General features: G+C 38.5%; 2 protein-coding genes across 3 annotated transcripts in view; both read left to right on the top strand.

Annotated features, from left to right (window-relative positions):
• The first annotated feature begins 7,070 nt into the window (after positions 1-7,070).
• Positions 7,071-21,962, top strand: CLN8 (CLN8 transmembrane ER and ERGIC protein). The gene is made up of 3 exons (XM_026695219.2): positions 7,071-7,354; positions 10,032-10,680; positions 14,689-21,962. The coding sequence occupies exons 2-3, from the start codon at positions 10,138-10,140 to the stop codon at positions 15,010-15,012; spliced, it is 867 nt and encodes a 288-aa protein (XP_026551004.1). The 5' UTR covers positions 7,071-7,354; positions 10,032-10,137; the 3' UTR covers positions 15,013-21,962.
• A 1,144-nt stretch (positions 21,963-23,106) lies between these two features.
• Positions 23,107-27,751, top strand: part of ARHGEF10 (Rho guanine nucleotide exchange factor 10) — a 105,238-nt gene continuing 100,593 nt past the window's right edge. The window contains exon 1 of one of the 2 annotated variants that reach the window (XM_087916434.1): positions 23,107-23,166. The gene's annotated coding sequence lies outside the window, so the exon portion shown is untranslated. Of the gene's footprint in view, positions 23,167-23,562; positions 23,709-27,751 lie in introns of those variants that run through there. The other variant, XM_026695217.2, reaches the window with a different exon arrangement.

The following is a 27,751-nucleotide window of genomic DNA, read 5'->3' as shown; positions in this document are numbered from 1 at the left end:
TCCCATCCTTTCCTAATTTTATTCTCTCATTCACTTTATTTCATTTATTTATTAACAGACATGCCACTATATTACAATAAATATTTAATCCATCATTTTAGTCATCATATTTTCTAAAATTATTTCTATTTCTAATATAACAATACTATCTTATGTACCATTGCAGAATCCCTTTTTCAATTAAATTTTCACCCATTATCTTTAAACAGACTTATACTTTCAATTCTTATACCTTTTCCCTGTTTCTCTATATCTTGTTTCTGTCTTTTATAACTTCTTTTCCTTTCTTTCTTCCCCCTCTTCGTCCCCCTCCCCTTTTTACCCCCTTGTCTCTCTACTTCTAATTCTCTCTTCTGTAATCCCCTCTTCTGTTGCTTTCTAATATTGTAATTATTTTTCAAATTATTCTTTTTTTTTGGTTGTTTTTTCAAATCTTAAACTTTTCATTCTCTTTTCCCCCTTTCCTTTTTTTCTCCCACATAAAATTACTTGATCATTAAAGATGGCTTCTTCTTTGTCCAGATCTTCTTGTTCTACAAGCGTTTCTTGTTGATTCTCATAGTTCCAGATCTCCATTTCTAAGAATTGAAATATGAAGCCAAAAGAACCTCTCCCTTCTTGTGCATCTTCTTTCTGCTTTTTAAGTTACATTTTCAATTCTTCTAGAAGTGATGCCCTTTTAAACACTTTTAAACAACCACCCTATTTATTTTAGTTGTTTAAAAGCAATAGCCAAAAAATCCAAAAATCACCAAGTAATCCAAATAATCCAAAGCTGTTTCTTCTTGCTTCTTTTTATCACTTTCTCTTCCTGGGGTTCTATTATTTTGTTAGAAAGTTTCAGTTGGAATGTATCATTTAGGAATCTTGTTAAGGTTTTACTATAAATTCCTTTTAGTTCCAGGCAGTCTCCTCCATTTTTCCAGATCCTGGCCTTTTATTCTTTTTCTCTCCCTTCCTGCTTTTAAAAGTTTTTAAATATCCAAAAATCTTTATTATCCCTTTGGCATTTTATTTTCAGCTTAAATGCCTATTAATGTCAGAGTGAATTTTTGTCAATTTCTTACTTAAGTCTCTTAATTGTCAGTATAAGGAGGGAAGGAAGGAAAAAAACCCAAATCCTTTCCCTTCCCTTTTTCCTTTGCCGCTTCAAAGTCTTCTTTGGGAACAATGTTATTTTTATAGTTTAAATTCCAGGGTACCTTACATTGTTGCTTTTTCAGTTTAACCCGGTCAGCCAAAACTTTCTCTTCTTATCTTCCTCCTGCACTTTCTTTTCCGGTCAAGTTCTTCTTTGAGGTGGCCATTTCTGACCACCGCTATAACCGCCTTCGAGAAAGGGAGTTATAGCCAGCTGGGGAAGAGAGATGCGGCTCTCCTCGAACCTGCTGGCAGTCTCCCCCCTCTTCACCACCTCTACAGGGTGGCTTAGCCCTGACTCGGGGCACTCCAGCAGTGAGCATGGATCAAAACCTCGCAGAGACTGGCAAAATTGACTCTTTTGATTAAAGAACATAATATAAGTACTTTTGTTTCCACATAGAGACTGCTTCTGAACTTTGTGTTTGAAGTGGAAAAGAATGAAACTTTGATTTTGGGTTTTACCGATTAGATTGATAGATCGTTATAGAAATGGCTTATTCATATTATTATGAAAAAACAAAAAGCTGTGATTTGTGTTAATACCTTATTTTACTACAACAGAGAGAGTTGGAAGTCAATATTTCTTTTTTTCCCCCACTTATCCTTCCTCACTTCACTTCCCACTATTCCTCCCCACTGTTTTCCTATTTACTTTTGTATTTTGTATATTATTTTATAATCCAATAAAAATGTAACAAAAAAGAAAGAAAGAAAGAAACTGTGGATTAAAAATACAGTGCTCACATTATCGGTTCATCAGTATGTGTTAAGACCAGAATCTCATTAATACAGGTAGTCCTCAACTTATGACAATTCATTTCATGACTGCTCGAAATTGCAACAGTGCTGAAAAAGCTGACTAACAACCAATCTTCACCTAACCATCACAGCATCCTCACAGTCATGCGATTATGATCCAGGATCTTGGCAACCGTTGCATTTATGATGCAGAGTCAATGGGGAATCTGGCAGGGGAGATCACAAGTCATGATCACGTGATGCCTCACTGAACAACACTGATTTTCTTGAAGAACATGGTAAAAGCAGTTGTAAAATTGGTAAGGTTGTGTGATGCTTCACTTAAGGACCATACCACTTAACAACAAATCTCCCAGTCTTTATTATGGATCATAGGCTGAGGACTGGCTGTTGTAGAAAAAGGGAGAAAGATGACAGACAAAACTGAAATGTATATGTCTATCATTCTGTACAATAACTAAATCATTCTTAATTAATTCTTGTTGAATTAGTTGTTGAATTTTAATTAAACCACTTGTTGCTTTAATTAATAAAATCAACCAATGGAACAACTTGCCCTCAGAAGTTGTCGGTGCTTCATCACTGGAGATTTTTAAGAAAAGACTGGACAACCATTTGTCTGAAATGTTATAGGGTCTCCTGCTTGAGCAAGGGGCTGGACTAGAAGACCTCCAAGGTCCCTCCCAGATCTATCCTGATTGATTGATTGATCTAAAACAGAGTGCAGAGTTGAAACCTCTCAACCAATGGTGGGATTCATATTTTTTTTACTACCGGTTCTATGGGCGTGGCTTGGTGGGAGTGGCAGGGGAAGGATACTATAAAAATCTCCAGTCAGAGGTGGTATTTGGTGATTCTCCGAACTACTCAAAATGTATGCTACTGGTTCTCCAGAACTGGTAGGAACCTACTGAATACCCACCTCTGCTCTTAATCTTCTACAAATAGTCAGGAGGGGAAATGCAAAATCCTTGCTCTAAGACAGGGGTGTCAAAGTTGATTTTTTTGAGGGCTGCTTCAGGGTTGTGCTTGAACTTGGAGGGCCGGAGTGGATGATCCAGAGTGGCAGTGGCCAGCTCGATGTCACTTGTGTCGAAGGTGCCCGTGGTGGCCCGAGTGCTCTGCCAGTGAAAACGGGGGTCCCGAGCTCCATTTCTGGCTGCAACAGCATCCTGCAACCCTCTACTAGCGAAAATGGAGCTTGGGAGGGCCACACGTGGCCCTGCCGAGCTCAGTTTTTGCTAGCAGAGGAACCACAGGCTGGTCCCTCACTCTTTCCAGAGTGGCCCTGCCAACCAGCTCTAAGCACCCTGTGGGCCAGATCCAGCCCGTGGGCCTTGAGTTTGACACCCCTGCTCTAAGAAGACAGTCATCTTGATCATGTCAATATGTCAAATTAGTATGTTTTCAAATGAAACTGATGTGAACAATGTTTTCCGATTGCTAGACTTAAGCAATTTCCTGTACGCTCTTATAAAACACAGATTATTCTAATCTGCCTTGCAGAATGCAAAGGGCTGCTACTTCTTTTCCAACTGAAGGCAGGTCTGTACAGAGCTGCTTGGCATAGCAAACACCATTCAATATAATAGTTCACCATTCTACTTCCTAGAGCAAAGACAAATCATAGTTTGCTAATGGAATAATAAGTTTGTGGAAGAGTGAGCTCACTCTGAAGTGAACAGTCATTTCTTTTCTCCTGAAATCCAAAAATTTTATGCTACCTGGGAAGGAGGGTTAAATAGCCCCATCCCCTCCTTAATTAGAGAGGGTTTGGGGTTTTTTTGCAGTGGGCCTGTCCATGGGTATGTCAAGAAAGGAGTCAAACTAGGAAGACAACAGAGATATGGGAATGAGAAACTTCTAAGCCAGAAGCAAGCATTTCAGTAGTTTGTCTTAAAACAGCAAGATAGAACTTCAATTCTTGAGCTGCAGGACCCCTGAGAGACTGGGAGGAAAAAGGTCAACCAGAGTCTGCAAACTCAAGCAAGCCAAACCAAGCATAGAAGCTGAGGATTGTGTGTGTGGGGTGGAGGAGGTAGAGAAAAGGCCATTTGCAAGTCTGTAGGAGTGAAAAGGACTTTCATGTGCATGTGAACTGAGACTGGCCACAAAATCTGGAAATATGGGGGAACATACAAGATTTAAAGATCCAAGAAAGAGCTAAGATGGGAAAACATACAAGTATAGGGACATAGAATATCAAGACAGAGGTTTATAGAATAAATAAGAATCAAAACACTTGTCAATTGATAGGGAGCTAGTGGAATAAGTTAGATTTTGTATAATGGAACTTTTGTGATGGGAAAAACAAATACAGTATTTCTGGCTGCGTCCTCTACCATATTAGGAAATAACCTAAGAAAGCTACTGTTTGTATTAAACAGAATGTAATGAAATTAAATAGAGAACAAGAGATAGAATCAGTGATGGGATTCAAAAAAATGTACTACCGGTTCTGTGGGCATGGCTTGGTGGGCATGGCAGGGGGAGGTTACTGCAAAATCCCATTCCCTCCCCACCCCACTAACCTGCTTTCCAGCTCCGTTCTCCTGTGCAGGGCAACAAAAGAAGACCCAGCCGATCAGCTGGGACTCGGGAGGTAGAGAATAGATGGGGGCGGGGCCAGTCAGGGGGGGTATTTGCCGGTTCTCCCAACTACTCAAAATTTCCGCTACCAGTTCTCCAGAACTGGTCAGAACTTGCTGAATACCACTTCTGGATTGAATGTGTGTGAGGCTCACACTTTCTTTTGCAACACTAGATCATGGCTTTGGAATTCATGAGGTTATTTCAGCTATTAGGGATGCTTATCCAAAGTTTTCTCATTAGGTCACTATTCGGGCTTGCCTAACACAAGCCATAATGGCTAGGAATGCTTAGTATAAACTGAACAGATGATATCATGGGTTAAGGTTATACTGGATGTTAGGGAGCCATGAGAGAAATGCCTCACCTATCATAATCCTAATCTCTCTTTCTTTCTTTATTCCTTTCTCCTCCCTCTTTCTTTCCTCTTTCTTTCTTTCTTTCTTTCATTTATTTTTTTCTCCTTTCCCTCCCTCCTTCTTTCTTTTCTTTCTCTCTTCTCTCCCTTTCTTTTTCCCTTCCTTCTCTCTCTCTCTCCTCTCTCTTTCTTCTTCCTTTCTTTCTTTTATTTCTTTCATTTCTTTCCTTTTCTTTTTTTCTCTCCCTTCTCTCTCTCTCTCTCTCTTTCTTTCTTCCCTTTGGATGAAGCTGGCCTACCTACCGCTCCACTCCACCCCCGCTCTTCCCTTCGTTATCAGGGAGGCACGATCAGGTACAGGGGATCTTCCACCCCCTCTCCTTCTTTCTGCTAACAAGAGACACCATTTGGCTGCAGCACTTCCCCCAACCCCACCCCTCTGCAATCGATCTCTCATGGCTTCTGGCTGCCAGCATTGGCAGCTAGCCGATTGGCTGGTGGCGAAACTGACATGGGTAGCCAAAAGGCAGGGATGAACATTGCGTCAATGAACAGGCCGCGCCAAAGTGCATGGGATGGACGGGCCATGGGCCATTGGCCAGGGTGAACAGCTAAGGGACTGTCAGCCGAGGAGAAAAGCTAGAGGTGAACCCTGGCAGAGAAGTAGGTGCAGCCAAGGGTAGGAGCCGAAAAGATTAGCTTCATCATTAGTCAATATAGAAGTCTGTCTCCCAATGCCTGCCCTTATTCTTTTAGGGATTGTACTTGACCCAAAAATTTAATGCAGGCATGTGCAAACACGTTAAATAGAGAATGCAAATCCCTCTTTCCAGGAATTTAGTCTTACCAAGGAAAAGAACCCCAACACACACCACAAAAATAGCTGCAAACACCCACCCCACCCCCCCATAGGGATGAATGGAAAGGCTGGTGGCATTGGCTGACAGGGTGGCTGGAGGATTTCAGCTGGTTAAGAACCTAGTAATGACCTTGGCAGGCATCATCATTGTTCTCTTAATCACCTGTTGTGCCTTACAATGCCTTCTGCTTTGCCTTTCCACCTGTAAGCAAACTACGGGGGTCGCCCAGTACATGGATACTGATGTTGGGTGCATCTTGGAAAATTAAATCATTTTCAGATTCAAAGGGGGAGGGGAATGATGGGCCATTTGCTAAAGTAAAGCAAAGTCATGGCACACACTTGAAAGTAAATCAGAAAGCCTGTGATTGTGGAGTCTGTTTGGCAAGAACAAAGAATGCTTATTCACAAGAAATATGCAGGTGTAAAGCCTGTACCAATTCTGGGTAGTTAGAAAGTTGATAAAAGTAACAAACAGTTAGGCAACTTGCAGATCTCAGCTAAAAGTTAGGAATAGTTGGCACGCAGCAAATAAAACGTGTATTAAATAAGTCCTGGGGCCTTCATTAGCCAAGGCTTAGGGACAGCTAGTGATCAATAGAACAAATTGTAGAATTATTACTAAAATGTTTATTAGATGATATTTCTTATTATTCCGCCTTGTCCCATCTTCTCCCTCAGTGGAAATGTATAAACCTTTCTTAATCCTTTGTTCTTAGTTCTCTTGGCATTTTGGTCAGGAGCCCTTTTCCTGGGGGTACCCCAATAAAAAGCAATCAAAACTTGCACCTCGTGTCTTGCGTCCTTCATTGGCCTTGGCATCTTTTTCTTTTTCTTTCTTTTCTTTCCTTCTTTTTTTCTTTCTTTTTCTTTCTCCCTTTCCTTTTTCTCCCTTGCCTCCCTTTCTTTCTCCCTTCACTCCCTCCCTCTTTCTTTTTCTCTTTCTGCCTTCCCTCCCTCCCTTTCTTTCTCTTTCTCCCTTCAATTTCTTTCTGCCTTCCCTCCCTTTCTTTCTCCCTTCCCTCCCTCCCTCCCTTTTCTCTTTCTCCCTCCCCTCTCTTCCGCTTTCTTTCTCTTTCTCCCTTCCCTCTCTTTCTTTCTCCCTTCCTTCCCTTTCTTTCTCCCTTCCCTCCTTTTCTTTCTGCCTTCCCTCCCTTCCTCTTCCTTTCCTTTCCTTTCCTTTCCTTTCTCCCTTCCCACCTTCTTTATTTTCCCTTTGGATGAAGCCGGCATACTTATCGCCCACCCCACTCCACCCCCAGGCTCAGACCCGAATCAGAAATTTTCCTCACGGCCGTTCCCTCTTTCCTCCCCTCTCCGAGCGACCAAATGGTTTGCCCCAACCTATCCGCCTGATTAATGAAGAAAAAAAAGGGAAACGAGGGCGGGTGCGAGGCCGGGTGCACGAGCACGCACCGTCTGCTAAGGCCGGCCTTGGCCGAAAGCCTTGATCTGGACCCAGCTGGCCGTGAGGAGGGAGGGAGGGAGGGGGAGTTGTTAAGCGCATGACGCGAAGACAACGTCTATTTAAAAAACAAACAAACCCAAACCCCTTCCCTTCCACAGTAACATAACTGAAGTCAGACGGGGTTAGTTGCAAAAGAGGAAGGGAAGCCGACCGACCCGTGAGGCCTTGGCGTCGACCGGTAAGGACCGCTTCTGAATAGTAGTGGCTGCGCGGAATTAGGGAGAGCCTTGAGGGGAGAGAAAGGAACGCGGTTTCCTTTGGGCGAACTGTCTGTTCCGCCTCCCTCGCTGTGGCCATCTCTGACCACGCGGGTGCGGGGGGGTGGGGGGGCTGGCTTCTGGGTTTTTATTTTACTTTTTTTTAAACTTAGAGTTGGATGTTATATATGTCTCATCATCCGAAAGTGCAGCCGACACGGATAAAGAAGGCTGTGGTAATCCATTTAAGTTTGTGTGTGTGTGCGCGTATACACGCAACCCTTCTCGGTTGCCCGCGTTGTTTTAAGGGTGAAGTTGGAACACGGACGTGCTTCTTAAGCCCCGAAGAGCCTCAGTTTCCGTTTCCCACCCGCCATGGATGAAGGCAGCTCGTGGCTCTCGGTGTGCTGGGTGGTGGTTTTTCTTCGTTAGTTTTACAATTCCGCATGACTCTTTTAAGCAGAAGTGAAGCTAATTCGGATTCCTTTTTTTTTTCCTTTAAGAACAGGAGGGACGAGGGTGAGGAGGCCTGAAACAGGTGCTGTACAGGTGCTCCTCGACTTAACAAGAGTTCATTTAGGCGCTGTGAAAAAGGGAATTATGACCGTTTTTCACACCTACGACCCCTATAGCCTTGTGGTTAAAATTGGAAGGCTTGGCACAACAGACTCCTCTTTAGGACGGTTGCAGTATACCAGGCTCATGTCATCTTTTGTGACCTTCTGACAAGGCGGAAGCCAGATTCACTTAACAACTCAACATGTTGCTCACTCAACAACTGTAGAGATTCGTTTAACAATGGTGGCAAGAAAGATCATAAAATGGAGCAAAATTCACTTAGCAAATGTTTCGCTTAGCAACAGAAATGTTGGGCTCAATTATGGTTGTAAGTCAAGGACTACCTGTAACTGGAAGTGTAATTTTCAGGATATGGTATTACTTTTCCTGTCCCTCTGTTTCTTCAGAATTGTTAGGGCAGCTACCCTTCCTAAAAAGTTTTTTTTTTTCTCTATTGGTTTTAAGCATTTAACGAGGGTGTCACAAAGCTATTAAATCTGTTGCTAGGCAAGAATTAATCTGGGAAGCCTTCGGCATTTGGGATGGCTTGGTTGTCTGCATTACCCAGAAAGGTATTCTTAAGCACTGAGGTGCACAGAGAAAGGACTCAGGAAGACAGGATTTTGGAAGACAATCATCAGGAGAATGTTATATGAAATTACTAACACTATATGGTGAGCATCTAGTGACAGTGGCTTTACTTACCTTTTTGTATCGCCAAGTTAAAAAGATCAGGCTGCAGAAATTTATTTTAAAAATATTTTGGGGTGGGACAGATAATGTTGAGCTAGCTGTTGCTTCTGTCCTGTGTTGGAGTTCCGCTTTCATCCTCAACCAGCATGGAATTGGTAATTCAACTCAGAATTAGGCTTACCTGATTTTTGTGTAAATGGGAGATAGTCTGTCAACTGAGTGCCTGTCAACTCTAAGGGAAAAATATAATTCTATCTTTGGTAATCAAACAACTACAACCATTGTTGTAGAAAGTCATCAGAAAAATACATACTAATTTTTTTAAAAATAAAGTCAGAAATCAGGAACAAATAAAAAATATCTAGTAGGATATTAGCAAGTACAGCATATTCTTTTATGTTTGTGTGTATATTTATTTCCAGTTAAGGGTTAATTATTGTGATTCAGACCTGAATCATAGTGTATAATGTGCTTATAATGTTTAATGGCTAGGAATGAAATATGCACCTGGAACTTAGTGTTTACTTAAATCGTCTGCAAGGCATAATAGAAGAAAGCTTGAAAACATCCCTTCCCTGCTAATGACTAAGGCAGTCATGTGCACCTGTGAAATTACCTGAAAAATACAGCAGTTACATATTATTAGGGCCTTAGTGTTTCCTAAGTAGCCTCCAAGGTTGTATGTGCAACTTCATTTTCCTGACAGTGTGGAATACAACCCAGTACGGGTAAGAACACAGTGAAAGAAGTCATAGTAACCACTGATCATGTTTTTATTTAGCTCATAATGCTGTCCCTGCTTATTCATGTTTTAGTTAACCATGTTTATCTGCATTTACCTGAGTGTTTAGATTCATACAACATATCAAACCATATACTGGTTATACTGACTGGATTTATATAATATATTGTGTCACAAATTAGCCAATCATAATTTTGTCTAAGCTCTTCTTCAGGGTCATTTTATAAGTTCAGTCCTTGTGGAGGGCACCAGACCAAGGAAGGCGACTATAGATATCTTGTCAGCCACCTATCCCCCCGTGCCATCTTTAGTTTTCTCCTCAGAAAGCCCTTTTCTTAGTTAGGTGCATGCAACTCTAACATTTTTTTAAAAACATAGCTAAATAAGTTCATTACAAGCATATATTTACACATTTAATTGAGTAAATCACAAAGACATGATAATACAAAGTTGGATTCTCATTTGATGTTTACACAGTTTGTTTAATAATTATTGGGTTACACAAAATTCTAAGCCATTTTGATTATACAAAAAGTTTTACCCAAACTAAAGGACTTCTTAGTGCAGTGTGTAAACTGAGTCTGTATGACTTCTTAGAACTAGGTATGTGTAATGTATGTGTTTCTATACTGTATAGAGTATTTTGTCTTTTTTCCCCCCTACAGATGACAATGAGAATTTGGTTGCTGCTCACTGCCTGGGCAAAAGGTGAAGATTTTTAAGTGGACCTGACAAGTGGATGCTACCCAAACCACCTCAACATAAGTAGACATGAATCGTCCAAATGATGAGGCAACATCTAAATCCATATTTGCCTGGAATTATTTTCTGTGGGAAGTTCGTTTGGCACTAGTGACCATTGGCTTCTTTTTCTACTTGGGAATATTTTGTTTTTCACATTTTTTGTCTTCATGGTTGAGTATAACTTACCGCTCATTGTCAGCAAAGGAGAAAGTCTTTTGGAATCTGGCTGCTACACGAGGCGTGTTCGGGGTTCAGAGTTGTGTGGCTGGCTTCTGGGCTTTACTTCTAGATCCAGTTTTTCAGGCTGACAAGGTTTATTCCCAACAGGACTGGAGTTGGTTCAGTTGCCTCGTAGCCGCTGGCTTTTTTTTGCTAGAAAATGTAGCCGTTCATGTTTCTAATTTTATCTTTAAAACATTTGATTTATTTGTAGTTGTTCACCATTTTCTTGCCTTTGGTGGTTTTTTGGGTCTGATAACCAACATAAAATCTGGACATTACATACCTTTGATGGGAATGCTACTTGAGATGAGTACACCTTTCACTTGCATGTCTTGGATACTTTTAAAGGTGAGAAAACAGTGAGCAAAGGAGAGCTATGGTTGCTACATAAAATTACATCTCTTGTCTGGACTAGTCCCCAGTGGAAATCCATATTGCAAAACAGGCTAGAATTGCAGCAATTCTGAGAGCATGATGACAGCTTGTTTCAGTAATGAGGCATTTTATTCTGCAAGGTTCAGGCTACAACTCTCACTCTTCTCTTTTTTCTTGCTGAATCTCATATCTAGAATCTAATTCTCCATCTCTTCTCTGTTATTGTATGTATTTCCATTCAGAGTCACTGAGTGATCAGGCCTAGGCCCATGTCTGAATAAAAAGCTGCTTGGAGGTCCTCACTGCTATTGTTCTTCATCTGTAACTGTTACAGTAGAGTGTCATAATAAATATGCACTTGAAAAGATTAACTGATCCTCACATCTAGAACATTAAGCAGTAGAGCAACAGCTAGGAGTAACCCTTGATTGAATAATTCATACTTTAAATTTAAATGCTGCTTTAAATTTAACCTAGGACTCTGTTTTAGAATACAAATGCATCCAAAACATTTGTTCTGGAAAAATATTGTAGAATCAATAAATCTGGTTAGGGTAAACAACTTTCTGTACTTGTCTCCAGCCAGTTTGGGGACGATGGGAAATGTCACTGGAAGAGTTAAGAAGCATTTGAGACTTAAAATAACACTGTAGAAATTAGCCATGTAATTGTTAATTCCATTCAGTGGTCCTATTGGGGGAAGGAGGGGGAGCCAAGTAACTGTCCTTTTCCTTTGTAGCTAATAAGAATGTTGAGTTACACGAACTCTAATCTGACCTGAAACAGTTCATGTTGATAATTAGTGTGCATCCCAATGAAGAACTAAAGTTGTATTAAGAATTTCAATCCATTATAGGTTTGGCACATGGAGATTTACCACACTAAATGGAAGACTACTGTTATCTGTGAGCTTGTTTTAAGTAGTTAAATGAGATGTAGTTCTATATGAAATACGTATAGTGTCCCGTTTTACAATATTGTGAACCACGTACATAATTGAATATTTTTCCTGTGACATGGAACCATAGATTAAAACTGCTATTTCTGTGGATTGCTTGTTGACTGCCCCACAATACCACCAATCCAAGAAAATAAAAATGATCTTGAGCTCTGTTTGGAGAATGTTGCAACTACATTCTGATGTCAACAAAAGTTCATAATTTTTGAGGAAGTTATGTAAAACCTTGTTTGTGAGGTCATGACATAATACAATATCTTCTCTTTCCCTAAGACCTTAAAGGGGAAGTGAACAATGCGTCATTAGGATAGATAAGGGAAATGACAGCAAATGGAATCCATGTAAACTTTTGCTCCCTTCATTTGGAGGTGGCAGAGAAAGCAATAAGAGGAGAGTTGTATATGCAATAGTTCAGAAGCTCTCCCTTAAAGCTGCTTTATTGGGATAGTTTGTTTTACAATTTTTGAATATGCCACTTCGAGTCACTTGTTATTCAGCTTTATAAATTGAATATATGAATAGTATTCCTTTAAAGCAATAGAATTCTCTAGACAGCATACATGATACTATACTTTAGATTGCAAATTGAAAACAGTATTGTAAACATTTATGACAGAAATGCAAACAATTTAGACAGTATTTCAGTACATGCTTATGTGTAAATTTGAAATCTAAAAACCAGGTCAAAAATTGTGTTACAAGTGCTTATTATTTAATGTACGGGTAGGAAGTTTGTAATCTTTTAGATATTGCTGAGCTCTAAAACAACTCAGCCTGTGGCTGGGGGTGATGGGAGTTTTGCTTAAACATTGGGAAGACTATAAGCTTTCCAAAGTAGGGCCAAAGAGAAAAAAGGAAAAACAGATGGTTCCAAGTAGTGGTTGGTTCATACATTATGCTGGGCCATAATACAGTTTGTTTGAGCCCAACCATTGAATGTAAAGGGCAATTTGTCTCTGGCCATAAGACGTACATTATTTTATTTTTTTAATTCCTGGGAATTGGCAGAGGTGTAGCAGTGGCAAAATTATGTCAGTAGAGGAGGTAAAAGGAATGCTGATAGGTGCCTGTCATTCCAGGCTATACTTTTACAATCTAGACTAAATATTTTATGTGAGCTCAACCAGCCTCCTCTAGATTAAAATAACTATAGAAAACAAAAGAGTAAATGATATGAACCCAACCAGTCCTTTCTAGATTTGAATATTAAAAGTAAAAGAGAATAGGTATACATCAGTTATGGTTAATGACACTTTTGATTTATGAAGATTGATAATCATTTGTGGAAATATTAATATTTTGAACCTAATTGTAAGTAATATAAATTGAAAAACATTTGGGTATACTTTTTATTATATTTGACTAGTTATGAACTGTCCACTGTTACATATTAGATGATGAACCATGGTGTTTCCAAGCAGATATGATCTCCAGGATTTCTTTCAAAATATTAAGGAACAATTAAATTCATAGGAACAATTGAGCAATTTAAACACTGTGGGTTATTTTGCTTCCATATGAATGTCAAGTAGGTATCATTTGTTTAGATTTTGTGCACGAAGGCTTCTGGCCATCTGTTTATGTTTAAGTGAAATAACAATCACAGCAGTTTTGGAACCTGACTCAAAATTCAAATGTTTCCCTTAAGATACTGCTAGAATTGAACATACTGTACTGGTCTAGTTAACAGTTCACATAAAACATGATTTATATTGCTAAGTAATGTCCTGAGTGAGTAAAAGAAGGGAGAGGTTAGAAATTCTCAGATTTCCCCTACCTTAGGATTCAAGCCAGTGGTGGGCTGCTGATGGTTTGGACCACCAGTTGGGCCTGCCCACCTGTCCAGTCCTATATATCTTACCTTTTTGCTCGCGCACCTGCCCTCACAGCCCTGCTGCTTTCTGCACTTTGCTCAATCTCACCCTGGCTGTTGCGTGAAGGAAATTCCCTTATTTTTGCAGCTGCGTGTGCAGGGGGCATGCGTGCATGCACTCACATTTTTGGTGAATTGGTTGTTAAGGTATGTGCAGCCCACTTCTGATTCAAGCTGTTCTCTAGAGATATTTGGATGGGTGGGAGACATTGCATGTTATAGTAAGTTTACATCAGAATACTGAAGCCTCCAATTTTACATTACCCTTATTAGAAGAGTACTTTGAATACCATAAAGATGTTTAGTAAGATGGATTTAGAATATTAAAGGACAGATTCATGAATATGCTGCCTTTATTTACAAATAGAGCAGACACTTTTCTCCTATTTTCTCCACAACAACAACCCTGTGAGGTGGATTGGGCTGAGAGCGTGTGAATGGCCCAAGATCACCCAGCTGGCTTTCAGACTAGAACTCACTAGAACTTGCCTTAACTACTAGATTAAAATGGCTCTTTCTTCTCAATTGAATTCTACTTCTAGTAATGCAGCCTGGGATAATATGGCTGGAGACATCCCTCTTTTTATTTAAATTAAGAGGTATAGCTATTAAGAAGTAGAATTAAGAGGTACTATTTTCTATGGATTTGACAAACCCCACAGATTAAATATAGATCTGTTGTGGAATAAGTCTGTTTTTGGAGCAGTCCTCTTAAGATTTATGTGTTGGGACATTTTCTCCTGCATTTTCCAGTTTTGTAACTGATGTAGGGCATGGATTATAAAGTTGTTGTCTTGACATATGCAAAAGGTTATTTTTCCTTTGAGTGATCCTTTTCAGTCATGAGACAAAAAGGCATAAATCCGCTCGAGTTGGAAGAACTTAAGCATACTTCCTAATAGTTTTTCTTGGTGACATTCCATTTTTCCTTCAAAAGGTCATCCAGATGTTTAATCAAGTCCTTACTCATAAGCTAGTTTTATTTCAGATTCCCTGCTTCTTTCGTAACTTTCAACAAATGTGGAAGTAGTAAGGTTCTTTAATGGTTTAACTTTGCAAATATGGTTCTTGTTTCATGTGAAATATGAACTACGTTTCAGTTCTATCTATTTGGTATTTTAACTTGCGTTTCTTTTTTCTTTTTCTCTAGGCTGGCCGAGCTAATACTTTCTTATGGAAGGCAAGTCAGTGGATAATGATCCACATGTTTCACTGCCGCATGATGCTTACCTACCATATGTGGTGGGTGTGTCTTTCCAATTGGAATGCTGTGATGGAAAATCTGGGATTCCTATATTTTACTGTTCTATTAACAGGATTGAGTGCTGTTACCTTCGTACTTAATCCGTACTGGACATACAAAAAGACTCTTCAACTTTCTTCTCCTGTTGACTGGAATTTTAGTGATAGAACAATGAAAAATGGTTCATCTGTGAAAGTAAATGGAGAAACATTCCAGAAGAAGGGGCTCTGAAACTGGCTTGGATCTCTACGGGTTACCGTAAAATCTGGTCAGAAATAAATAAGACGGAGAGCCGGGAATATGAAGCTGTGCCTATCAAGGGATCTAAATTACTAGTTTCTAGTAATGTTATCTAATTGGGAATATTATTAACCTCATTTAATGAATATTGCAGGTGTGTCCTAAATGTCGGACATTCTTAGTCACATGAGGAAATATTTTATAAACCAGCAAAGTGCAGGAAACAAACTGCCTTGTCTGTCTGTCTTTAGAACCTGCATTGCTGCTTCTAGGACTTGCTATTTTGAACATGTCAGCTTGTCAGACAGATTACAGTCTAGAAAAGATTCTAGGTCTTGTCTCAAAGAATGTCCAGTACAGTTTTGCTACCTTATCTAATGAATGCCAAATGCCAATCCAGTTTAATATCTAATATGAGAAGGGAGGGGTAACATTACATTTTCTTCCTAGAAAAACATCCAAATGTTTAACACCAATGCTAGAACATTATGAAATATACTTTAGTTTAGAGAGTAATTGGACATTGAAAATATGATCATGACTTGGGTTTAACATTTTTAAAAAATATTTCTCTTTAACATGCTATAGTGGCCAGTAGAAAAGCTATAGACCTTAAAGATTATTTCCAATACATAACGCATTCAAATTTTGATATGGCACCTCCGGAAAGCTGCTGTTTTGCATTTCATTATGAGAAATATTGAAGGTGGTTGAGCTTCCAGCTTTTTGCATCCCCAAGTTTTAGACAAATAATTTATAAAATTCTATTAAGTTTTGTTCTATTCTGTTAATCCCAGGCCCTAAAATCCAACATCAATTTATAAATCTTAAAACTTTTCTCAAGCTAAGCATTTTAAAAGAAGCTATTAGCTATTCCAATATTTAGTTACTGTGAAGATTGCTGAAACTAATCCTTAACCTAATACTGTATTTCAATGGAAAGTTATTGAACACTGCCACCTAATGGCAGTTGTGACCCAGCATGTTATAAAATTATTTGGAATATACAACTACTATAAAAGATAATACTTTGAGTTTGGTATATATTCTTTTAGTATAGGACAGGTAATATACAATGCATGAGAATATGAGATTAATGCTTTATATTCAAGCTCAGTATGGAAATATGTAAATGAAATACTTTGAAACATCTCTTTCTCTTTCCACCCTAGTAAAATTGATAAAACAACCTAGTAAAAGTGATAAAACTGCACAAAATGTTAGCATCTAAAGTTTTTTCCAATTTCTATTTTTCCCCTGTTTAGGAAACAGTATTACAATTGTGAAAGTTAGGCATACAAGAAGTATTAAACATTTGCTCTAGTCATTATTTGGAAAGAATAACAATTCAGAGAGGCAAACTTTTGCATAATCTACATGCACGTATAAAAACTTGGCTTGAACCTCTGTAATCCATTTATCAATCAAATCTTAATGACCAGCATAATAATAATCTAAGTTAAGGTAGTATCTTAAATCATCTTCACTACTCTTCATTCTTGATATTTTGAATTATGCCATATTTCTAGCTAAAATGTTATTGGGAATAATGTGACTAATGTATTTTTCTTGACTGTACTTATATTTTTGAGTAGCAGCATAGTACGAGATGAAAAATTGAAAATCTGCATTCTGAAGATGGTTGTGACCATGTTTACAGTCACCTGTCAAAAAGAGACCCTGAAATAAGGTTAAATGCCATTAATATAGATCGGGTTGGGATCAAAATCCAGTCAGAGACATTTTAGAATTGTTACTGATACATCATTTCTGGAGGATAACGACCTGCCCATTGTTGTTTTCTATGAAAAATCACAGAAAAATTCTGTTTAATTGCATTTTCCTTGGGGTCTGGGCAAAATGACTGGTCTTCCCAGTCATAATGATTAGCATTTCTCTAATGAACATATAGCGATAAATGTTCGTTTGCAATCCCTCAAAAGGATAGTGATATACTTTTGATATTGAAGTCGCAGTTTATTTTGTGACCAAGACACTGGATCTGTTTCTAGATAGCAGAGGTTTAGCAGTTTGCTTATTTTTAATCGAAATAGCAAACTACTTGCAGTTTGCACAACAAAAACTTTTTATTAAACATTTGCAGCTTGAAAAAATGGAAGCAATCAAATACGTCTATTGGCCACTGAAAAAGTTGCATACTTTGGACCCTTGAGGTTTCATTTATCTCAGTTGCCTTCAATAATTCAGTCTATATTTTTCCCCTGACTGAGTACTGTGATTTAGTTAGGAATGCTGCTGCTAAAGATTATTTTGATTAGAATCCCTCTCCTGAATATATGTCATTTCTGTTCCAAAAGAGGTCAGGCCACACCTCCATTAAATTTGATTTAATTTTTCTATTCCTTATGCATATTTAAGATGTATACATGTAATAGTTTATCCTGCTGTCATATTTGGTATTTGATGGCAGCCTTGGGGACCATGAGCACCACACCAAGAAATGGATGGGAAGAACTTATGCATTGCTTCATAATTCTGTGATTGCAGGTTATGCATTCTGACTAAAATATAAAAGATCTCTGTTACAATGGTTCTTTGCTGCTTAGCACCAAAAGAATAAGTAGGTCCAAATAATAGAAATGGGAATTTTGCTGGGGCAGTTGGACAAATTTGCAACAGAAATAAGACTTCTCTTTTTTCCCCCTAAGAGTAGAGTACTTTCTAAAAGAAGAATAGTAGGCGTTGGGCATCTGCAGTAGTTTAATGAAATCACATGTATAGATAGAATTTCATTTTTTATTCAAATGTGAGAGCTGAACTAGATATCATATGAGAAATTTGGGTGTTTCAGCTATGCTTTGTTCTTAATTGCAAGCCAGTTTAGGTTATTTGCATTTTGTAAATATTTCTTAGCAGCTACAAGTTATTTTTCATGCAAATGACCTTTAAAATATGCTTCAGTTTGAAGAAAAGTCATCATGTGCACTTTGTAATGAAGAAAAGTAGGAGTGGGAGGGAATTAAGCACCTTTCTGTTTTCTACTGGCACTATGAAATATTACAAAATGTGGTTTACGACTTTCCTACATAAATAATATTGATAAGGTTGAACGTGAGATAGTTATTTATACTCTTTGCTATTGAGATGTCATGCTTTTATTTTCCTCTACATCTCCTTGCAGTTAACAAAAAAAAAGTGTTTATATTGATTCCCGCCCCCAGTTACATATCATCTGCAAATGGAGGATAACTACTTCCTAAAAATAAGAACTTTATTTTTAAAGTATTTTATGCAGCAAATATATTTCCTATATTGTTTTTTTCTTGCTCCTCCGTAATTGATTGTGCTAATAAATGTATTGCTTTCTTTCCTTTTAAAAATTGATTAATTAATAAGCTTTACAGTTTTTTGCTTGCAGTTAAAATAATGGGCAGTGAAATGTACTTTCTTGTCAGTAAACAAAATAGTTTCTAGCATTTTTAGTTTAATCATTTTTTCCCTAATATATTGAAATGCAATTTCCCAGAAGTCCTATCTAATTTCATTTCCTGTCAATCACAATAGCCACTGAGATACTTTGATATCTGTATGTGGAATAAAAAAAGACATGGACTTAGTTGTGGTACTACTTGGAGGTATTAATTGTGTAAACCGGTATTCCCAAATATTATAATAAAGTTGTAAAGCTGTAAAGTTTGGAAATTAAGAGTATCTGGAGGACACCATGATGGGAAAATCTATATTCAATCTGGAACAGCATTCAGTGCTACCAAAATCCATACTTAGCCATTAACAGTCTTGTCTTCTGTGATTTTACAAATTAAGCCAGTAGCAACTGCTGCCTTTTTGTAAGAAACTATACTTTTTTTTGTCTAATCTGAACTAGTTCCGGATTATTTCATATTACCTGAAGTCTAGGGAGCTGTTTGTTGTTTATTGTGCTTCATAAACATTTATCATATTTCCATTTAGTCTCTCCCTCTCTTAGTAAATTACACAGTACAATATTTTTGCCCATTCGTGGAAAGGAAAAACCAGAATCCATGTCATGGTTTGTAATCTTCAAGTACTATATCTTTTCTGGAATGGTACCATGCCATCCGAATTGCATCCTTCATTTCAAATGTGGTTTACTATATATTTACATCAAGATGTTAGTTGTTCAATTTAATCTTGTTCACAATTATCCAAGGAAGGAATTGTCTCTCATTGCTGAATGTTGTTTCTATTTCTATTTTATACTACCCAAATCTATCAGTTTACTTATTCTGTGATCTATTTATGATAGCCTTACTAACCTGCTGTGGTCCAGTTGTGATAAAACTCAAGCAAAAAGGCCAGAATACAAACACTTTAAACCAGGGGTGGGATTCAAACGGTGTAATGTCGGTTTGGTGATTATGTTTGTATAAAACAGCAATAGCAATAGCACTTACAGTAGACTTATACACCGCTTCACAGTGCTTTTACAGCACTAAGTGGTTTGCAATGTCAGCATATTTCCGCCAACAATCTGGATCTCATTTTACCAATCTTGGAAGGATGGAAGGCTGACTCAAACTTGAGCCAGTCAGAATCAAACTGGCAGTGAGCAGTGAGTTGGCCTGCAATACTGCATTCTAACCACTGTGCCAACACAGCCCAAGAAAAGCAGCTTGTTATATACATTGTGATAACGTTTAGTTTAACTCAAAAATAGAAGGTTGAAAATTAAATTTTTACAATCTCTTTCATTTTATTATAAATCATTTTCCAAATTTGGGGGCTTTATATCATTGCCACAAAATGTTAAAAAAGTGACCAAGCCTTATTACTTCATTTCCAATGTTTAGAGAAGAAATGATACATATTTTGCAATCAGTACCAGTAAAACATAAACATACTAGTTTCTTTTAGCGTGATATTAACTATGTGTAACATTTTCCCTTCCATTTAACTTTCTCCATCACAATATATTTCCCTTTATACATTTCTAAATCTGAAATAGTTATTCATAAAGAAATCTCTATTTTTGTTGTTAAGTAAATTCCCAGGTATCTGATTTTTTAAGCAATAATATTAAACCCTGTTATTGCTATTGTTATTTGTTATTGTTATTGCTACTGTTATTGCTATTGTATATTGTTATTGGCTTGGATGAGTATGTTACTACAACAACATTGGCATATAATTTTCATTTATATTAGTAGTTTATTAATTTGCTTCCTGTCATATCCTCTTTGCAGTTCTCGTCCCAATAAAAATAAAACAGGAAAGAAGGGACAGCATTCTTTCATTTCCTTCTGTCAGCTGGTGATCCATGCAAAATCCAAGAAAGAAATACTTAGACTCTTTTAATTAGAGAAAAGATATCTTACTGGAAATCAAGTGGTAGCAACAAAAGAATTCTGAATCTGAGAAAATGGGCGCGTAAATCACATATACAAAGCAATGGCAATGTTCCCACCCCCAATATTTCAAATGGTTCTTCCAATTAAGTTGTGAATATCATGTGGACATCTCCAGGTGGTGATGAGGCTTCTGTCCGTTGACCTTGGCATACTTTGATAAAGGTTTGCAGCTGCGCATAGAAGAGAAAGCTAAGCACGGAATAGAAACCTAAGCAAGAATGTACTCCCCCGCCCCCCCAGTTTATACAGTTCTAGGTTGTAACACCTCCAGCTCACTTCCCATAATTTTCCTCCCTCCTCCCCGTTACTTATGATAGCCAAAAGATGCAAAGGGAGAAAATCTTGAAGGCTGACACCTTCATTCCTAGCAAGGAAGTTTGCTTTCATATTAAACTTGTTGAATTCTTGGTGGCTGACTGAAATGATCAGTTGTCCCAGCCTAAGATATCATTTAAATGACTTCTAAGTTTTGTCCCCACCCCATCCAACTTGAAGAAACAGGAACACAGCCTCTTGATCCTCTGCTCTTGATCCTCAGGCTGGTATAGTATCAAGGAATACTTTTTTTCCATCTGCAGACGATCTATGAATGGCATCCCTTCTCTGAAAAAAATGTAATTGGGCTACTATTACCCATGTTCCAGTTCCTTCCCAATTAGACAATTGAAGGAAGTTAAAAAAAAAATGATTATGGATGTAGAATTATTAATTTATTAAACAAATGTATACACCCACCCAAGTCACACATAGATGGCTCTGGGCAGCTTATAACATTAAAAAAAATCCACCTCGTATTAAAAACCCATACAAAAAAATCACCCCACTCCATCCTCCCATGGCAATAAGACAATCAAATCATCCACTGATCAGTTCCATCTCTATTTGTGGTCCCCAGGCCTGCTAACAAAATATTTTGGGGGCCTTTTGGAAGAGCAACAGGGTGAGGGCCAGCTGTGCCTCATAGGGAATGATGATCTGTAAAGAAGGGGCCACCACTCGAAAGAATGTGGCAGCTAGGTTTCTATTGGGTGGTTCCTGACATGATTCCTGTTTGAAAAAGTTTTAAGTTAAATTATATATAAATTCCTAAACAGCCTGGAACCTATCTGTATATAAATAGGCTTCTACCCTATTTCATAAGCTGAGATTTCTGATTGTCTCTAAAGAGTTTATTGCAGGTACAAAAGGTGAAGACCCATGGTGCCAACAGCTGTTTCCAGTTCTGACTGCCCCCCTTTTCCTGTGTTTTAAGAAAAAACTAAAGCCCCATCTCTATATTCAACCATTCTTATCTAGTCATTTGTTTTGCTTCTATAGTATTATGTTTGAAGCCATATCCCCTTGTGTTTGGAAGCATTGTAATTTAAAGATTTAGGTTTAGAGATTTTGATTCAAAAAGAAAAGCTATATTTTTGGAATTCTGTGAATAATAATTTTAATCTCTCTTGCTAAGTTTTCAGGCTGCCTTGCTGGGACTGGAGGATTAGACATGAAAAGTGGCAACGGTGCTTATTGCTGATGCCCTATGGTTTCCACCCCTCAGTGCTAATGTAATATGGAACTAACAATAAAAAATGATTTGTGTCTGAATTACTTTTGTTGACAACTGATGGTATCTCATTGTGTATTTTAATTTTATTGCCCAGGAAAAAAAAGGCATGGTGAAAGGGAAGAAATGTATACTTTCTTGGGAACGAAGCAAGCTTTTAAGCTTTTTTTTAAAAAAAGTGAAATCCAGTTTTCTGAGGGCCCTGAACAATTGATACCTGTGGTATATATAAATTCAAATGATGCAGCTTCCTTAGCTTCTAGATGCAACAATGTGGAACTGTAAACTCCATGTTATCAATCTTCAAAGGACCCTATTTATGAAGTGGGCAAAAAGTTGACAATGCTCTTTATTTTTATTTATTAGAATTTTAACCCACCTTTATTACTTTATAAATAATTCAAGGTGGCAAACATACCTAATATTTCTTCCTATTTTCTCAAGAACAACAATCCTGTGAGGTGAGTTGGGCTGAGAGTGATTGGCCCAAAGTCACCAGCTGGCTCTTATACCTGGGATCTCCTAATTTCTAACCTGATGCTTTAAAGCATTAGACCAAACTACCATATCATTTCTATCATTGTCATTGTCGCATAATTCCCACAGATGCAGGGTCTGCTTTTCGGATCAGTGAATACTATCTTGCACAATCAAATACAGTGTCAGAGTCATGTCTGCATTTTGGCTGCAGATCCATGGATTGCTACAAAAAATTGACCGATTGGCCTGTTGCCTGGGCCTAATGTTGGTTTATTTCTATAGTCCATAATTCATGTATTAAATTTATATACTGCCCAGCGACCTGTTGGCACTACTATAGAATTACACAATAAGTTACCTTGATTTATTGTTGGGACATTTACCAAATAGCAATTATTGTTAAGAGCAACCAAAAAAATATCCCGTTCAGCAACTTTTTAAGACACAAAACGGATTGCTTCTATTCATCTTACAAAAAGTGTCGCTTAAAGTGGCTATGAAGACCACCCTATCTAGGACTGGAAGCATCACTGGAAAGAGGCCGTCAGGAAACTTTAAGCTCTGTATAAATAATTCAGCCAGGTTGTGGTCTAAGCCAACAAAACTGCTTAAAAAGACATTCAGATTTAGCGCACCGCCTGTGTAAGAAGGCGGACTGAGTGACTCCTCAGGGCGGGGATACCTCAGAAGGCTTCCACTGGAATTGAGGGCGACCGAAAGGTGTGGAACTTTTCCTCAGGGCGACCGAAAGTTGTGGAAAACGAGGTGAAAATGCCAAATTTGTTGTTTGTAGTGACAATTGAGGGGTTTTTCACATGATTTTTTTTTTGGAAGCAGCCTCCTTTGCTGAAAGAGAAACTAGCCAGGACAACCTGGACCGCACTCAAGAGCGGATACGCTGGCTGCAGCAGCCGCCTTACTCCGCGCAAGCCCAGCTGTACAATCGAGAGCAATTAGGCGGGTCACGTGGGCACCAAGGAATGCGATGCATGCGTGTACGGGGGTGGAAAGAAAGGATCTGGAGCGGCGGCGGCGCAGCTCTGCTCCTCGCAGCGCCCTATTCCTCTGCAAAAGCCGGAGCAACCGCTGGAGTGGCACTCGGGAGAGCCAACCCGAGGGGGCGAATCCTCCCCGGCTTCCTCCAATCATGCTCGAGGTCTCGGCGACATCCTCGGCTCGGCAGGGTAGCCTGCGTGAGCGTGCGGGCGAAATGCTGACCGCCTGCTTGTTTCGGAGGAGGGGACCTCAGCATCGGTGAAAGCCGGAGGAGTGGAGGGCGGTGGTGACAGTGCCCGGAGGCTGCAAAGGTGACCAAAGCGATGCCGGCTGGACGGGCTTGGCTTTCGGCCGAGGGGGTTTGAAAGCTCCTTTTTTAGGGCATCCTTAAAGGCGAGACCGGGACAGAGACGGGCTTTTGCGGAGGAGAAAGTTGAGGCGCGTGTGGAAATGGGCTCCTGAGTACGGGAGCTTAAATTCTGCCCACCCCACCCCGCGCGCCTTTTCTCTCCGTTCACCCTTTGCAGGCGCTTGGCTCAGGGGCGGAGGGAGTGGGGTGGGGTGGAGGGGGGAAAGAGAAGTTTTACTTGTTGTTCCCTATGGGGAGCCCCACCGAGTATGTCCCTCTCGTCTCCCTCCCCCTATGGAGCCGTGGTTCATCCACAGCGGGGTATGTGGGGTGTCTGTGTGCGTGCGTGTGTGTGTGTGTGTTGTATTGGGTGTGCAGCCTCTTGGATCCAGAAAACTGATGGTGTCACGATGAAAAAATTCGTATATAGGCATAGGCTATGGGTGCCAGAACTGTTCAAAGGAGTTTTCTGTGGAATGGTTTTGCTCAGCAAGACACTTTGGAAAAGAGAGTTGGGAGGATCTCATTTTTTAAAAAAAAAAAAAAGTAAACATGCACGGAGAGGGGAGGTTTTCTCTTCCCCAACATAAATGCTGGATGTGTTTGTCCTTTAATAAATGTATCTAATTAAATCTGTGGGTTTGAGTTCTGTCTAGAGTTATTGGTGCTCAGCATTTCTCTCTCTCTCTCTGTCTGTGTGCAGGATGATGATGTTCTGGGGTTGGGCATGTTTTAAGAATGAAACAATTTAACTATGGAATTGAGTTGTGAACCAGCTGTGCAGGAGAGCAATCTGTAGGGGCATTTCTTCATTTATAAATGTTGGTGTCTGCGGCTGCCTGCTTTACACAGAATGGGGTCAGCTAGGTAGCTTCCCAAAGTGTAAAAGTTCCTTCGGAAAGAGGGTGGTGGTGCCAAGTGTACATCCTGATTCCTCCTTAATCCTCTCCAGTGTCTATTGCAAAAGAGGGAGGCTCACTAGGGGTATGGCAAAAGAGATGGAATCTGCACAAGAAAATGATCAGTTGATTACATGCAGAAAAGGGCCTGTTCACTGCTCAGTTTTATTCACTTGCCCAGTTGTGGACTTGCTAGAAGATGCTGTGTGGGACTATAGAAATGCTTTCTTGACTTCTGTAGCAAGAGGTGGCTTTCCCCCCCAGCAAAAAAAAAAAAAATCACCTTACATAGAAATGATTGGGGATGCAGTAGTTAGATGACTGATTGACAGGTGTTTTGGTGTGGTTATCTGAGCCGGTGCTTCACAGGGTAGTTGTGGAAATAAAGGGAAATTTCCAGATAACTCATCTTGAGCTCTTGAAGAAGAGGTGTAATAGAGATCTTACTGATTAGTAATTTTTTATACAGAAAATTCATTTAGGATGATTCCTTCCTTCCTAGGGATTGCAGAAAAAAAACCTTTGCTGCCATTATTGAATTATCAGCACATCTAGACCATTCCTGCAATTTTAAAGTTGGAATTTCTTGTAAAAAAAAATTTCTGTTGAAAAAAAAAAAGTTACCAATAACTTGAGACTTTACCTGTGCCAACTTGAAGTCATTTCTTGTGGTGGGACCTATCAACATCTCTCTGTCCCTTAATATCTGTGATTTATTTTGGAACTAGTTTCTGTGTGATTCCACTAATGCTGGAAAGTGAAAATAAGTATGTTATCAGGGCTGGCTGATAAATTGATTAAATAAATAAATTTATGCACCTGCCAGATTTATCTTCTGAAGACTTTGAGAGTCAAGAGAATGGTGTGTGTGTGTGGAGGTGGTGATCACTGTTTTCCTTTATATATTTTTTTCCATCTATAAGGTATGAGAAGCGATCTTGAGGAGTATGGCACAAAAATGGGAGTTGCTGGAGAATTATTTGAAAGAGGGACCTAAAAGGCTGTAGTTAATACTCTAAAGACTTTCAAAGAACAATGGGAGCATTTAGGTAGAGTGCAGAAGATAAGTTTGCAATGTTAAATGAAGCCTCTGAATTGTTAATTTTGAACAAGAAAAGGAAGAAAGTGTTAATTGTATAGATATTACTTATAATAAATATACTAAATGTATGTATTCATGCACTAAGTATAAGTAAGTCAGTTGAAATAAAATGTCAGTTTTAGTTAAGTGTTCATCCTTGACCCAACCAACACTTTGGAATATGGCTGTGGGGCATAATTCTTACTTGAAGTCTCTAACTTAGAGAGACTGGGAGGAAATCTCATTGTTTTAGATAACCTGTCAGCTGCTGAATTGAGATGGATTTTAAAATTATTGAATTCTTGGGCTTAGAATGCTGAATGGCTGAGAAGATTTGGAAAGGGTAATTCTGTATGAAAAAACTCTTGACTTCAAATGAATGATTTGTGTTTTGTGGCTCAGTCCTAGCTTTGCCCATGTGTTCAGATCTTGGACAAGTCATTTGCCATATCCTCAACAGCTTTCTAGCAATATAATGATTATTTATGATTAATTGCATTCTGCCACAACTAGTTATCACCTTTAACTAACATGAAAATATTCTGAAAATGTGAGAAATAATGTAGAGAGGAACAAATACTACTTTAGATTTTAGACACTTTTTTCAGGAATAATTGATGATAGACCTTGAAAATATAATGATGCATCAATTTGAAGAAAGCTCAACATGCTGAATTACAGAATATAATGTTTATCTTTTATTTGAAATGTTGATTAACTTTTAGATAAGTCAACATTATTTTTCAAGAGATTATTTGAAGCTGAGAAAACTGTAATGCAATCTAAGAAATAACTGTTGTAAGATACTGTATGGTATAAAACATGGTGTGCTCATCATGCTATTCCAATATTTCATAATTCACCAAACAAAGAACTTATATTACATATGATGACCTGTGTCTATGTATATTTAATAACTTTTAAAAATTCTGCTTTCAATATTATATGGCTTTATGAAGGCTCCTCTTGAGTGCCACAGGTGCAGAAAGATGAACTTTAAATATTTTAGATAAAATATTTAGAAGCATTGTTTTCAGTCCAGTTCATCTTTGTATGTATATCCACTTGACAGAATTTTAGGAACTGGAAAACTTTGTTAAAATACTTTGTCTGGCAGTTCACTGTGTATTTCAACATTCAAATGAATTAGGAAATTCCCAGAATATTTTATATAATGAACACTTGAGGAAAAGAAAAGCAGCCTTTGTAGAGAAACTATCAATGGAGAGATATTTTTTATTCACGCAGAGTTCTAAGTTTTATTTCTTTTTTTAAAACCCGTCTGAGCAGAATTGCATTTGATACCAGCAGTGAAGGAAAACCTGCTTTTTTCACACATGGCTCAGTAAGTGAGCCAGATTTCCATTTTATGTTGCAGATTAGAGCAAGAAAATTGGTTGATCACTCAAAAAGATCCAACTTTAAATGAATAAATGACTTGGTGCACTAATATTTATGATCTAGTATAATGTAGACAAGAGTTTGGAGGCTGTCACAAGGATTAGTATTAGAAAGACAGAACAATTGTTTTGGAAGATTTTAAAGAAGAAAAATGGCCTTAAGGCCCCTGAATAACTATAGACTCCATTGTGAAGCTACAGAAAGGATGATTGTAGATTGTAATAGGAAAGTAGAGATGAGATTTGCATACTGCATTAACTCTAATTGTTTTAACTTTCATTTATTGAATGTGCACAATTAGATGAGTTTACTCACACATTTCAAATGAGAAGAGAGGACTCATTGGAAAAGACCCTGAGATTGGGAATTTAAACCAAAAAAGAGAAGGGAAGGCAAAGGAAGAGGTGGTTAGATACGTCATTGACACAAGAAACATGAATTTGAGCAAACTCTGGGAGACAGGAGGACAAGAGGGCAACCTGGTATCAATTTACAATCTGTCCTAAATTGAATATCACATCATTCAAACTTGTGCTAAAGGTGGCCTATCTTATCTGTAATTATAATTGGTAAGAAAGACTATACTGGAAGAGGAATGAAATGTAATGAAACGAGAAGCAAAAC

The sequence above is a fragment of the Pseudonaja textilis genome, chromosome 1 (assembly GCF_049901715.1).
Source record: "Pseudonaja textilis isolate UNSWEBS1 chromosome 1, rPseTex1.2, whole genome shotgun sequence".
In the NCBI taxonomy this organism is placed as follows: Eukaryota; Metazoa; Chordata; class Lepidosauria; order Squamata; family Elapidae; genus Pseudonaja; species Pseudonaja textilis.
This window is presented reverse-complemented; position numbering and strand designations above follow the sequence as displayed.